Source organism: Nesoenas mayeri (assembly GCF_963082525.1).
Source record: "Nesoenas mayeri genome assembly, chromosome: 4".
Taxonomy (NCBI): Eukaryota; Metazoa; Chordata; class Aves; order Columbiformes; family Columbidae; genus Nesoenas; species Nesoenas mayeri.
In genome coordinates, this window is record NC_137540.1 from 58,239,843 (window position 1) to 58,252,927 (window position 13,085).

The 13,085-nt window shown below is 38.0% G+C and overlaps 1 protein-coding gene across 2 annotated transcripts in view; it reads left to right on the forward strand.

Moving 5' to 3' along the window:
• SEL1L3 (SEL1L family member 3) overlaps positions 1-11,465 on the forward strand; it is a 37,277-nt gene extending 25,812 nt beyond the window's left edge. The window contains exons 16-24 of one of the 2 annotated variants that reach the window (XM_080343150.1): positions 572-699; positions 1,339-1,422; positions 3,150-3,240; positions 3,347-3,431; positions 5,511-5,620; positions 6,853-6,980; positions 8,610-8,712; positions 8,808-8,880; positions 10,180-11,465. In XM_080343150.1, the coding sequence (XP_080199276.1) occupies positions 572-699; positions 1,339-1,422; positions 3,150-3,240; positions 3,347-3,431; positions 5,511-5,620; positions 6,853-6,980; positions 8,610-8,712; positions 8,808-8,880; positions 10,180-10,346 (969 nt within the window). In that variant the 3' untranslated portion in view covers positions 10,347-11,465. The remainder of the gene's footprint in view (positions 1-571; positions 700-1,338; positions 1,423-3,149; positions 3,241-3,346; positions 3,432-5,510; positions 5,621-6,852; positions 6,981-8,609; positions 8,713-8,807; positions 8,881-10,179) is intronic. The other variant, XM_080343151.1, reaches the window with a different exon arrangement.
• The last annotated feature ends 1,620 nt before the right edge of the window (positions 11,466-13,085 follow it).

Here is a 13,085-nt window from a genome sequence, read left to right on the forward strand (position 1 = left end):
ATTTCAGGCTGTATGCTGCTTTGATTGACATTACAGATGATTGTTTCTGAGTCACATTGCCGTCCTGCTTCTGCAGCCCTGGCCCTGCCTGCTCAGCCTCTGTTTTGTGGGCAGGTTTCAGAGGCTCGAGCGCTGTGGTTGTGCGAGGCTGGACAGACACGCTGAGTGTCACCGCTGCTCCCAGCCTTCACTTGGCCATCACCAGTGTAGAAGCTCTGTTCTCTGGGGTCCCTTATTAATCTTCCTACTAATGAATAATTAATTTTACTGTTGTCAGTGCACACAAGATTTGTATGCTACCAGGTGTTAGTTCCACAATTAGACACTTTTCTATTTGACATTCAGTGTATTACTAGAATTCAGATTTTTTAAAACCTCTTTCCAGCCCAAACTATTGAAAAGTGAGAAGAAAGGAATTCAGTTCACCCAGGTACATTAAAAGTAGTTAAACTGGCTTGCCCTCATTAGCCAATTGCCTCTTTTAATTCATCCAATGATGTGAGTGGCAGGAAACAAAACTCAATAAACATTAGTAATGCAGAGTTGCTAATTGTGTCTTGTTTTTTCATAGACAGTTGCTGCTCGCTATTTCTATAAAGCTGCCCAAGGAGGACATGTAGAAGGCACTTTGAGATGTTCTTTGTACTACATTACAGGAAATATGGAAGACTTCCCTAGAGATCCGGAAAAAGCTGTAATGTAAGGAATTAAACCATTTGTTAAAGGAGAATATATTTCTGGTGGGATAATTTCAATTATTGGTGATTTTTTTTAAGTCCATAGTCTAAATGTCTTGTATTTGCTGGTGCTTACCTCTAGCGCAGAAGAACCTTTTGTTGAAAAGTTTGATCCATGTGTGAATCTCTGCATTACTTAAATGACATGTAGATTTTGAGAGATGTTGAGTGCTTTTAGTACTTTTTTTTTTCTGGAACAACGTGGGAGAGATTGTTTCTAACAAAGCCATGCTTATTTGATTTTCAAGAAATATCAGGCTCCTGATATGGTATAACTGGTATCTTGCATCAATAAAAAGACAGATAATTAGTTACAGCACTTTTTAACTTATGTTTGTTTTATTTTAAAAAAAGCAAAAAAAAGCCAAGGAAAAAACATGGGATGTCTCTGAAATGCTTGTGGAGATGAATGGACAAAATGTTCTCATTCAGTCAACAGTTACAATACTGATGCAGCAATTACTGTGAAATCCCATAGTTTGCCTTATGGATGAAGTCAGAAGGGGATCCTTATCTTTTTGTGTCCTTAGAGTCGCTGTGAGTTGGGATAACATTACTGGAACACAACTGTTCATTTTTTATTGTTTGTTTTTTCCTACAGCTGGGCAAAACACATTGCAGAGAGGAACGGCTACTTAGGTCACGTCATCAGAAAAGCTCTCAATGCTTATCTGGAACTTTCATGGTATGTTTGTTTTGTTCTCTTCAAGTTCACTTTCTGTTTATCATTTAATTCATAGCATGATAAAATAATTAACATTGGGCCATCACCTGAAAAAAAAAACACAAATAGCAGCACCACTGAAATCAGTAGCAAAATGCCCATTGGCATAAAGGGAAGGAAGAGTTGACCCAAATCATAATTCAACAGTTCTGACAGAATCAAGTGAAATAGGGTTGTGTTTGCTGTCTGTGATTTTCATCCTGTAGTACTGTAGTGTGTAACGTGCACTGAATTAATCAGAGGAATGCTTTCACTTTTAATATTCCCTCTATACCAAAACCCTTTGTTTTCTCTCTTCTGTATAATTCTACATCATAAAAACTCAGGCTGTTGGATTAGATTTGTGCTTTTTTTGTCTATAATTAATATTATCTTTTCTGTAAAGTATAATAGGAGGACACAATATCCAGTGAGCCAACCAGGGAATTTCAAAATAGCCTGCAGGTTAATGCTCCATTTTTCAGTGGCCTGTAGGCATGAGCATCAGATACTGTGCATGCAAGAGTCAGACATCATACGTGATTAAGAAAATGACTCATTTAGTGCTGCACCCTCCCCCTGCTAGTACTTAATTAGGCTTCGGAGGTCTACAATGAACTGTCAGTGGACTGTTCTGGAGTAACCCGTTCCTAGTAGTAGTTGAATTGCCCTTTGAGACTGAAGGATCAGAAGAACTAACTTCCCAGCTTAGATATCCTGAATTCCCTCTGTGGTGCCAGGTCTCCATTGTCCCAGTTGTTTTTGCAGGACAAGTGCAAGGGAGACTTTGTAATCTTGCAGAAGCAGTTGGGAAACAGGAGGTTACACCTGCTAATTCTGTGAGGGCAACTGTTTCCACAATTTCATTTAAAGTTCCTTTGCTTAAGCACCTGCTTTTGAAGCCAAATGTGTATTTAACCACATTTTCTTTCAGTTAAACAAACCATTGAACCCTCAAACTTGTCATGGTTTTAGCTTTGTGTTGTGGAGAAAAATCACTGGAAGCATGACCCCTTAATAGGAAGCTTTAATAGGAATAAAGTGCACCAAGTGTTTTATCTTGTAATTTTAAAACCAAACGCAAGATTTTCGAGACTTTGAATGCTTAGTCTTCATGATATTGAGTAGGTGAGTGCCAGAGAACATGGAAGAGATGCTCTCCCCTGGAATCATGAGCAGCGCTGTACCACTGTACTGCAATACCAAATCCTATACTTCAAATGCAAAATTAGCTTTTATTATTTGCTTTACAGTCAGCGAGGTGCATGGAGTCCATACGGGGACTGAGACTGTTACTGTATTTGCACATTCAAATATAATAAGAGACAATACCCGTTCCAGAGAGCCCATAGTCTAAAAAGAAAGGACAAGCAAGTCATAGAAATAAATGGGTAAAGCATACCAAAGAAGTACTCAGATGAATGTTTGACACATACATGCACAGCTAAGTTAATTACGGATTTTTTTTGAAGAAGGTAAGAGTCTTTTTAGAGTGTTTTATCTGAAACATTTAAAGACAAAATTGGGCTTAATGTCAATTCAACCTCATCATCAGTCTTGTGGTTAGAGTAAATGCACACTGGAACTGATCTAGCTTCAATGCAAGAGAGAAAAACCCTGCAAATTCTTGAGATCCAGCATGGTTGGTTCAACCAAGCATTACCGGTAGGTGTAGCTGTTTCTCACTAATTTATTTTATCTAACGTTAGGGATGAAGCTCTGCTGCATTACATTTTAGCAGCTGAAACTGGGATTGAAGTATCACAGTCAAATTTAGCACACATCTGTGAAGAAAGACCAGTAAGTAAATGTATTCACTGCTCATTATCCTAAAAAGAACACTTTTTAATAATAATGTGATCCTAATCTCTTATCTGTGATAAGAATGGATTTATTTTCTTTCCAGGACCTAGCAAGGAAATACCTAGCAACTGATTGTGTTTGGAGATACTACAATTTCTCTGTTTCTCAAGTCAATGCACCCTCATTTGGTATGCATAAGGAATTCTTTCTGAATTTTAATTTCACTTTTTTTTTTTTTTTAATTTCAAGAACTATGTTTTTTACAAGTTCTGTGTGAGTCAGCAAGGTGAAGGAAGAGTAATCCCTGCTTATCATACATTTCCCTTTTAGAGTTTTGATTGGAATATCAGGGGTAAAAAAGGTATTTTGAGTGTTGTGTTTCAGCACAGCTCTTCTGAGAATTTCCTCTTTATGGCATAAAATAGATAAAATTTGAATAAAATAAAAAAATCTAAGGCCTGAGTAGGGGCTAGATTATTTCAGAGCCTGAGCGATTGACTCAAGGTTTAAGAAAAATAGCAGTAAACTTTAGGGGCTCATGCTGTTTAGTTTATCAAAGAGAAAATCCAAAAGCAAATTTACTTCATGTCATAATTGAGTCATGCGAAACAAATGGAGGCTAAAGGATTCCTTATCTAATTTATTATGAGTTCTTCTGTTAGGGTACAGAGTTTTTCAACATTGGCAAAGCTTACTTTGGGGTACTAAAGGATTCTCTGTTTAAAAAAAAAAAAGTCTTACTGAAAGAGAAGGTTTATCTACATATGAGTTACATTCCTCTGGCCTTATATTGTACTACATCTTTGGTGTTAGTTACTAAGTCACTTTGGTGATTTGAAAGAGTTATTCAGTATTTGAAAACATTGATCCAATTGTCTCACAGGAAGGTTTAAGTGCTTTGTAATAGGCACGTGGAAGAGTGGAGTGTAAAAATAATTCAAGCTATTAATTTAAATACACAGCAGTGTGGCAGCTGAATGGACACAGCCTGAAGCTGCGGGAGCTGGCAAACCCGTCAGCTTTCCTGAGGAGTCTGTAGATGCCTTAGCAAGGTGCAGTTTGTATGTCACACATACAAATGTTAGGTTAGAGAAGCTTCTGAAGGTCACACTCATGGCATGAGAGTGTGATTCCATTCAAGTAAAGGAGGGAAGACTTGCTGGCTTCAACAGGGAAAGGATTTTATTACTCTTCCTCACATGAGTAGCATAAGGGGAGTTTTGTCTCAGACCCCTCTCTGCTGTAGTGAAGGATCAAATCCCCAGCATAGGGCCAGGGATGGAGTCCAGCCCTGGCAGCAGATGTTCCCAGGGCTACATTACCAGTGCAAGGCAGGGTGAGCCTGAGGCCACTGCCTGTTGCGGGACTGTTCTCCAGGCCAGGCTGGAATGACACAGCTGGCCTGGTTGAGGGGCAGTCTCTTCTTGGTGATCTCCTGCATCCTTCATGCTCTTCCCCACTGCATCTGTGCCAGCCGCTCCACGTAGTCTTTCTGTCTTTGCTGTTGGGTCAGTGACCGACTTGCTTCCTGGAAGAGCTCAGCTATAGCCCACTGTAAAAACAGCTGGGATATCTAAGTAGGTGTCTTAGACACACAAGGTGAGACATAGAAGTGTTTGAAACCGCTTGGGGAAAGGTTAGATAAGTATGGGCATCGTGCAGGCATATTCTTGTCTGGATCAGTGCCTACTCTGTTGACACGTTTCATTACTGTGCACTATCAGAGAAAGATGTTTGTAAAATATTTGCTGGGCTTTGCTTCCTTCTAGACCAGGAAAATTGTTTACTTTTCATTGTCCCGGGTTGGATTTGAAACTAATGAAATTATCATCAGCAAAGTTCTGTAACTTTTGGAATGGGTTCAGCCAACATAGTGAGAGGTACAGAACAAGCACTTAACTTGATGAGACTTAAAAACAAGCTAAGTAGGCTTGAATAATAAGGCTTCAGGTTGCCCAAAGACAGGTTCAGCAAGTGAAGAAGGAAAACAGTATTAACGTCTCTAAGTCATAGTTTTTGTAAAAGTAGCAACATCATTCACTAAAGTCATTAAAGAGAAACCATGAGAAATTTCATCCAGGATATTTTCAGTAGTCAATCTGATGTAAAGGATCCACAGAGACAACCAGAGAGAGAATACCTTTTTTTTTTTTTTTTGTTTAATATGCTGCTTTAAATAGTTACCATGAACTTCTCCATCACATAATAGTTGGTTAATTCTACCTCTGCAAATGCTCTAAATGATCTGCTACTGGTTTCTTCCACAGCATATTTGAAGATGGGTGATTTCTACTACTATGGTTACCAGAACCAGTCTAAAGACCTGGAGCTCTCAATGCGGATGTACGCACAAGCTGCATTAGAGGGAGATTCACAGGTGGGTCTGCAGTTTTAATGTGTTTACGAAAAACCATCAGTGTAGAACAATCTGAAGATTCACATGAGAGTGGTTATTGTGCGTAGCTATATCTGTGCACTGAAGAGATCTGATAGAATAAGTTGTAATTATTTCAAAATACCATGTTGCTGTTTCATTATAACAAAGGTCAACCTACCATAGATGGACAGTTCAAAAATTAGACTTTCACTTTTGAAAGCTAAAGGTGAATGGCCTGATTGAGTGCTACCCTACCTTGACACAATTGATTCTGTTGTCACCTCGGTATTTTTGCTCCTGCAAGGGGAAGAAATCCTGCTGAGTTTTATTCCAGTCCTCTCCTCTGCTATTTTAGGAAATAAACAAGAAGACTGATCCATTTCCCTCAGTATATTGAGTGAATCCTAGGGTGAATTTTGTTCACCAACTAAAGCTTCATCTTAAAATGTTTTATAATGTCACATTACCAAAGACGTGCAGTGTTTCAACAATGAGCATCCTGCCCTCAAACCCTCCTGAAGCATCCTAGGTGCAACATTTGCTTCTTCTTGTCCTTATGATAACATGCCCAGACAATATCTTGTATGTGAATTTATTAGAGGTAGCATAGTTGGCTTCTGTTTTGAGAATATTGGGACAAAACATTACTGCTAAACTAGCAAAGAAGGGAGTCATGGATGATTACTTACAAGTATGAAAGCCAAACTGATGTGGAATCCTGTAATAAGTCTCCTGTGTATTCATCTTTGTGCCTCTGAAAAGACATAGGAATGCCTAAGACTTTTCAAAACTGTAAGATTAAGGTTTTAAATTGTGTGGAGCAAATTCCTGCTCTCAGTTTCACAATTCACATTGCTATTAATCTAAACAGTAGTAGAACAAGAATTCATTTCCTTTTGGTCTATGTTTCCCTAAGAGATAAAAGATTACAGCATGATATGGTGGCTGTGTTTAAAGAGCAACTAAAAAGAAGAAGGCTCACATCTCTTTCCAGGTGGTTTCTGAGAAAATGGTGTCAGAACAAATAAACATTAATTCTTCTGCATTTTCAGTATTTACCTGGATATATCGTTAAGAGAGAAGGTTCTTGTAATTATTCAGTGATCACATTGTACTAAATTAATTTATAGAAAACAGTTATAATTACTTAGATACTTGATGCTTACCTCAGACTGTAAAGATGTACATGAAAATTGATTGGTTAAAAAGCATGTACCATTTTTTATTGTTAGGGTTTCTTTAATTTGGCCCTTGTCATAGAGGAAGGCAACTCCATACCTTCCTACATTCTGGATCACTTGGAAATTGATCAGGCATTGCATTCGAGTAATACTTCGCTTCTTCAGGAACTTTATTACAGGTGAGTCTTTTTTCCCCTTAATCAGCATCTTCTGTTTTTCCATGTGAGTAGTGTTTACTCTGGAAAACAGCAACTCCTGTAATTATTAACTTTGTTCGTTTGTAGGATTTAAGGCAGGTTAAGGTCGACATGCTTGAAATGCTTAAACTGCCTAAATATATTTCAGTTTATGCCTGTTTTGAGATACCCCATTATGTGTAGTTACCTGAAATAGCAGGGATCCAGGAGATCTTTTCCAATTCCATATATTTAAGTTTCTAAGTTAGGCACTGACAATTTGTAAAGTGTCCAAAACAATCTCTTAATGATAAATACAGCATAATTTCAATGTGCAATTTGAAAGTATGTAATTGGGATAATAGCAGTCCCTCCTCTTTATTCTGCAAAGATGTTACTGCCCCCACTGTGCCCCCCATCCTGGCACAGATGTTGTGACACAGAATATTAGATAAGGGAGAAGGTCACAGGTCTGCTGTCTGCACTGTTCATGCACACACCACCAGGAGACCTCTGGTTCTGGTGCAGAATTTAGGTTTCCTTCACCTGGGTCAAGCAGCATGTGTTGAAAACACAGTGGGAATATGAAGCTTACACAATATTTGATGGATTTTTGGAATTTCCTTTTGGGTATTTAAAGAAGGGGGAGTTGATAGGTAATACATGAGGCTGTGAACCAAGAATGTTTGTTTGCTACTGAGTGTTGTATGACCCAAAAAAAGTGGAGATGATACCAACATTAAAACCTCATTTGTCAATTCACCAACAACTGACTGAAATTGTTCTTCACTGCAGTTAGCCTGAATCTGTACCCTAAAGTATGTCCACTCCACATGAAATTACCAGTTAGATATATAGGGCTTCTGAACCAGCTGGTACATCTGGGACTGTGAGCTTAAGTCTGAAATCTGCCTTCACTTGGACTGAATCTGTCTGTTTTGCAGTGAGAATAACTCCAGACGTGACAGCACTGCAGGCATTTCCCGTCATCATGATGTGCTCTTGTCTAGAGGGGCACATCCTTACAACTCCCCACCCACCTCCTTCCTCAGCTTGGTAGAAAAGAGTCAGTTGTAGCTTCAAATAGGTACCCGTGACATCCCTGTCTAAACTCCCCTAGTTGGAGAAGTCCTAACCAATGGAACAGCACAGCAGCTTAGCTCACCCCACAGCAGATACCTCATAGCTAGGCAGCTAAAGCACCCTTTAGGCTCTGACTGCATTATGTAGTACCCCACTGTCTCTAAAGGCAGTTCAGGCACCAGTCTCCTGCATAGACAACTAGATGTTGCATGTCTAGTCTTGAATCAAGGCCTGCTGCTGTTGACTCACATGAGTTAAAAGAAGTTATCTTGGCTATGACCTTTGTTTGACAAGGGCAGCCTGGATACCTAGGCCCATTATTGACTAATAAGAAAATAAAAGTATACTCCTAGGGTAAGGTATTCTCTGCCTAGAGGTGTTAATCTGGTATTTCTCTGAATTTTTACTTCACCGTCTGTGACATACTGATGATAATATCTGCTTGTTTTTCTGGGTTACTGAGGTTTGCTGCAAACCCACTGGAGATTGCCAGCTGACAGATACCACAAAATTATAGAGGACTAATTAGTTGTTTTAATCTTCTTGTAGGTGCTGGAATAGTAGTAACCAAGAATCAATTAGTCCATGCTCATTAGCATTGCTTTATTTTTACATGAGAGTTTTCTGGAACAATATTTTACAATCTACTCTGGTATGTATCGTTCTTTTGGTGTATGCACAGTTCATTTGGAGCACTACCTTGGCTTTGCACTGCTCTAATACATGTTTTTAAACTTACTGTCACAGATCTACTTCATGGGAACCTTTCTTTTATCGATTCTGGTTGCATTTGCAGTGCAGTATTTTCAGACTTTTTCTGGTAAGTATTTGTCATAGTAAAACTGAAGAACAGAGTGATCTTTTTATTTTGGTAAAAACTTGAGCAGGAGTTCTAGATTGGGTGGAGCTACCTCTGAACAGCAATCTGACACACAATTCATTTTTTGATCATTGAAAAGGTGTGGGTGGTGTGAGGCGGAGGTTTAAACCTGTTCATTTCCAGAGAATTTCCCTCAATAAAGGAGATTCTTAATAAAAACATTAGTTGCAAGAGATTGTGACTGGAAATAAGAGACTATTTTCCATGTCTCAACATGAAGCATTGTTAGAGTAATTACACAGTTTTGATTGTCTCCACAATATGTGATGAGACTTGCATTCCCTGTTTCATAGCACTAGATCTGTCCAGATACAAAGTGGGAGAAAAAGTGAGGTTCAGAGAGCTGGGACATTGGAGTAACTGAGGAGAAGGCAGTTCAGCCTCTTCAGACCAGTAACAGAATCAGTAAATATATTTAATCAGCACTTGCAGACTCCTCCTGTCCTAAACTAGAAGGGTTTGCTGTATATTCTGTGCTCTGATAGGACAAAGAGTCTTAAGGGACAGAAAACCAAATGCCAGATTTCAGTGTCTTAAAACCCCCATTATTTTCTCACCATATTTAAGGTTATATCAAACACACAACTAGATTGCTCAGGAAAGGGGAAAATAGACCCTGCAGTCACCTGCAAAAGTAATGAGTTGTCATTTAAAAAGCATTGCCAGCTTCAGCCAAGTGTTTGACTTTAGATTCTGAGTCAGGAGCTTGAGCAGGAAGTTTTGAAATTAATATCACCAGTTACAAAAATAATTTATTCCACTAAATAAATTTTCTTATGTTGTAGTTTAACCCCAGTAGGCAGCTTAAGCCTGTGTCACAAGATACTGTTTTCTGACATATTTCTGTAATAAAATACAGAAAAAATTAATTTCCATGTTGACAACCCAGGAATAGTATTTTAAAAAACCCACATTAAATATAAAAAGACTATTTGAATTTTGTAACTCCAAGATAGCATTGAAGACATGTTGCTGTGAATAATATGCTGACTATGGAAATAATTCTGAAGCTCTGCTTTCCTTTCTTACTAGTTATAATTGATGTAACTTGGGATTCATACTACATATGTACAAAGTATATAGTTAAAGTCACAGGTATTCTTTCAATATTTCACAATTTTTGAGTATTATCTTAATATTGTGATTTTTATATTGACATAATATTTAAGTATTGATGAATAGACTTCCTAGACACAGTAGGGTCTTTTTTTAATAATTTTTTTCCACATTTTTCCAAAGCCCATAATTCTCCTGGCACAAGATCAGAACCTTTGTTGGATGAGCCTTCTTCCTTGGGGAACAGCAGTGAGGATGCTGCTGGACTTGTACAGCAAGATGAATCTACTTTTTCGAACGATTTAGCACAGCAGGATTCAAACCCACAGAATCCTCATGTTACAAGCTGAAGTCTTTTTCTTAAGGTTGTCATTCCATCAGGAATATGGCGTGTGAACAACTGCAACTGTAGGAAGTGGCAGCCAACCCAATTAGTGGCACTAATAATGCAGTCCAACAGCCAAAATCGTAGGGGAAGTCACTGATATAATTTCTCCATCGCAGAGGAAAACCACCTCTACAAAATATTTAGCAGTCCAAACAGATAATGCAGATTATCTCACTATACCCAACCCGTGGTCATACTGTGTTTCATTTAAGGACTGGAAGAAAACTTGCAAAGTCTTTGCCTAATTGAAGAATAAGCAAACCTCCCACTGGTTTTGATGAAGAGGAAATTTTTCTTAGATATCTAATATCTTACTAAATTATCTTTACTGCATTTCCACTTATTTTACTGATGAATTTACCAGAGTTTTCCAAGTTAGAAGCATGGAACTGATATGAAAGTGAAACCCAGTCGCCGGCACTTTCCAGGTTCCATGACACACCCACCAGGACTTCAGTACATGCAATGATAACAATACTTCTTTGGCATTTTAAATTCCATCATAACTCCTTGATGTGGAAAGAGTTTTGTTTTGAAAGAAAAACACCAGAAAGATTTGCAATATGATTATAACACAGTAGTTCTGATAGCAAACCCTTCAAAAATGTCAAAGTTTCATGAGTGTCTGCAATTCCCAGGGGGACACAACAGTTAATGTTTCCCGCTCTGCCAAAGAAAGTAGCTTCCCTAATGAATAAGTTAAAAAAAATAAGTGTGAACAGGCTATACAAAGTGAATGGACAATTTATTTTTGGATTCTTGTATAGATAACAGTGGAAAGGATCTACTTTATTTTCTACAGTAACTCCTAAAGACACCTATTTAAATGACAATTTGGTAAATGTTAGGTGGGATATAGAGATAACATGTCTGGATTGCAGATGCCTTCTTTCTGATTTAAAGGTGTCCATTAAGTGGCTCTAGGCAAGGTCTCACCTTTAGCGCAGGTGTGCATGCACCTCAGCAAAGTGATTAGATGACAGACTACAAATTGGATCAATCTATGCATTAATGAGGGTTAAATCCACTCTCCTTGCACTACATTATTTACTCTTGTAAATAAAAATATTTTTCTATTTCAGCCTGTACGTGAAGTATTTTTTTAAAATCATCTGTCCGATGAAATTCTCTTATCAAAATATAATGCTGTTACAAATTCTCAATTATATTAAAGTGTCTATTTTCTTAGCTTCAGATCAGACAAAACCCTTTGCTTTCTTTGAGTACAGCATTCTCACAGCAGATCTGAAAGAAGTTGTTTTTCAATCAAGACATGGGATTTTTCAGTATGAAACAAATTAATTAAAAGGAGAAAAAAGCCTTCAAGAGAGATTGTATACAAACATTGCTATGTATATATAACATACCACCAGGGTAGGTATCTCTTAGAGAAAAGAGAAGATGCAAAAGGGTTTAGAGAAGAGTTGATACTTTGAAACAGCAGTTCCACTTAGGAAGGGGGGGAAAAAAAATCCAGATGTTGAAATCTTTTTCTTTTCTCTCCTCACTGCACATGTAACAGAAAGTGAATTAAATGTGCCACGTTACTTTTTTTCATTTATTTGAGCAAGAACAATGCAAATGGAGCACTTTTTGTTCTTAGTACAGTTGTATATAGAGGCCATGTAATGCAGTTTGTTGTGCTTTTTATACATAGCTTGGTATTCCTTTCTACTAAGTATTTTGAAGTGCTACAAAGGAGCTTCACTTTTACCTCCTAAACAGCTGCCAACTTGCAGCGGTTATATGCTTTGCTTTTGGTATCCATTGCAAACGGACCACCAGCATTTTTTGAGTCTGTGTTGAGTTGCAAAACCTTCTGCAGCTCAATTTGATTATATCAAATTCCTTAACACAAATGTATGGATATTTTAAGAATCCTCTCAGCATTACAGTTATCACTTAATAAAAGAAAACAGTGCAACAAAACACAGGCACAGTGTTATGCACAAAATTACACGTACAGTTAGAATGCTCACAAAAACCCTAACACATAGCAAATCTTGCTTGTAGTGAGCTACACACATAAGATGGATTTTACTACGTATGTCATATGTACATAAGTGACAGTTTCTACACAGAGTGCTGCTAAATATGAATCCCAGGGAAGGCTGGTGGTGGTGGCACTATTACAACCCATGTGTTAACATTTTGGGGTTCTCAGGGCAGCAGTGGTTTAGGTTGTGTACAGATGAGTCAGAGACAGGTGTTTGCAGTCAGCATGACTGCATTTTCCTCTCCAAAAGTAAGCCCATATTCTCAACTTCAGTAATTAACTAATTTGAGGAGGTTTGCCAGAAACGTCATTTTACATCTGTATTTCAGGAGGCAATTGCTGAAGCTGCAACGTGTTTCCTGACACCAGCAGTTAATAGTTAGGTCTTTGTTTATTGTTCTCTATTACATCAGAAGTTCAACCAAATAATAGTTTAAGTATGTTAAGATAAGCAACTCTTCACAATAAACTGGCAATATTTAAGGCTGAAATAATAATAGTTACATTATTATCCTTCACTTATTGTGAGTTCTAGGAGGCTATTGTTTGACAACCTAGAGAATCAAACAATTCCTGGAGAGAAAGAGAGGATGGTTAGTTAAATAAAGCAGCTACATAGTTCTCCTACATCTGGAGGAAGACAGGAGGGATGGAAAAAAAACACACAACAACAAACAAAAAACACGACCACCTACACCATAGAAA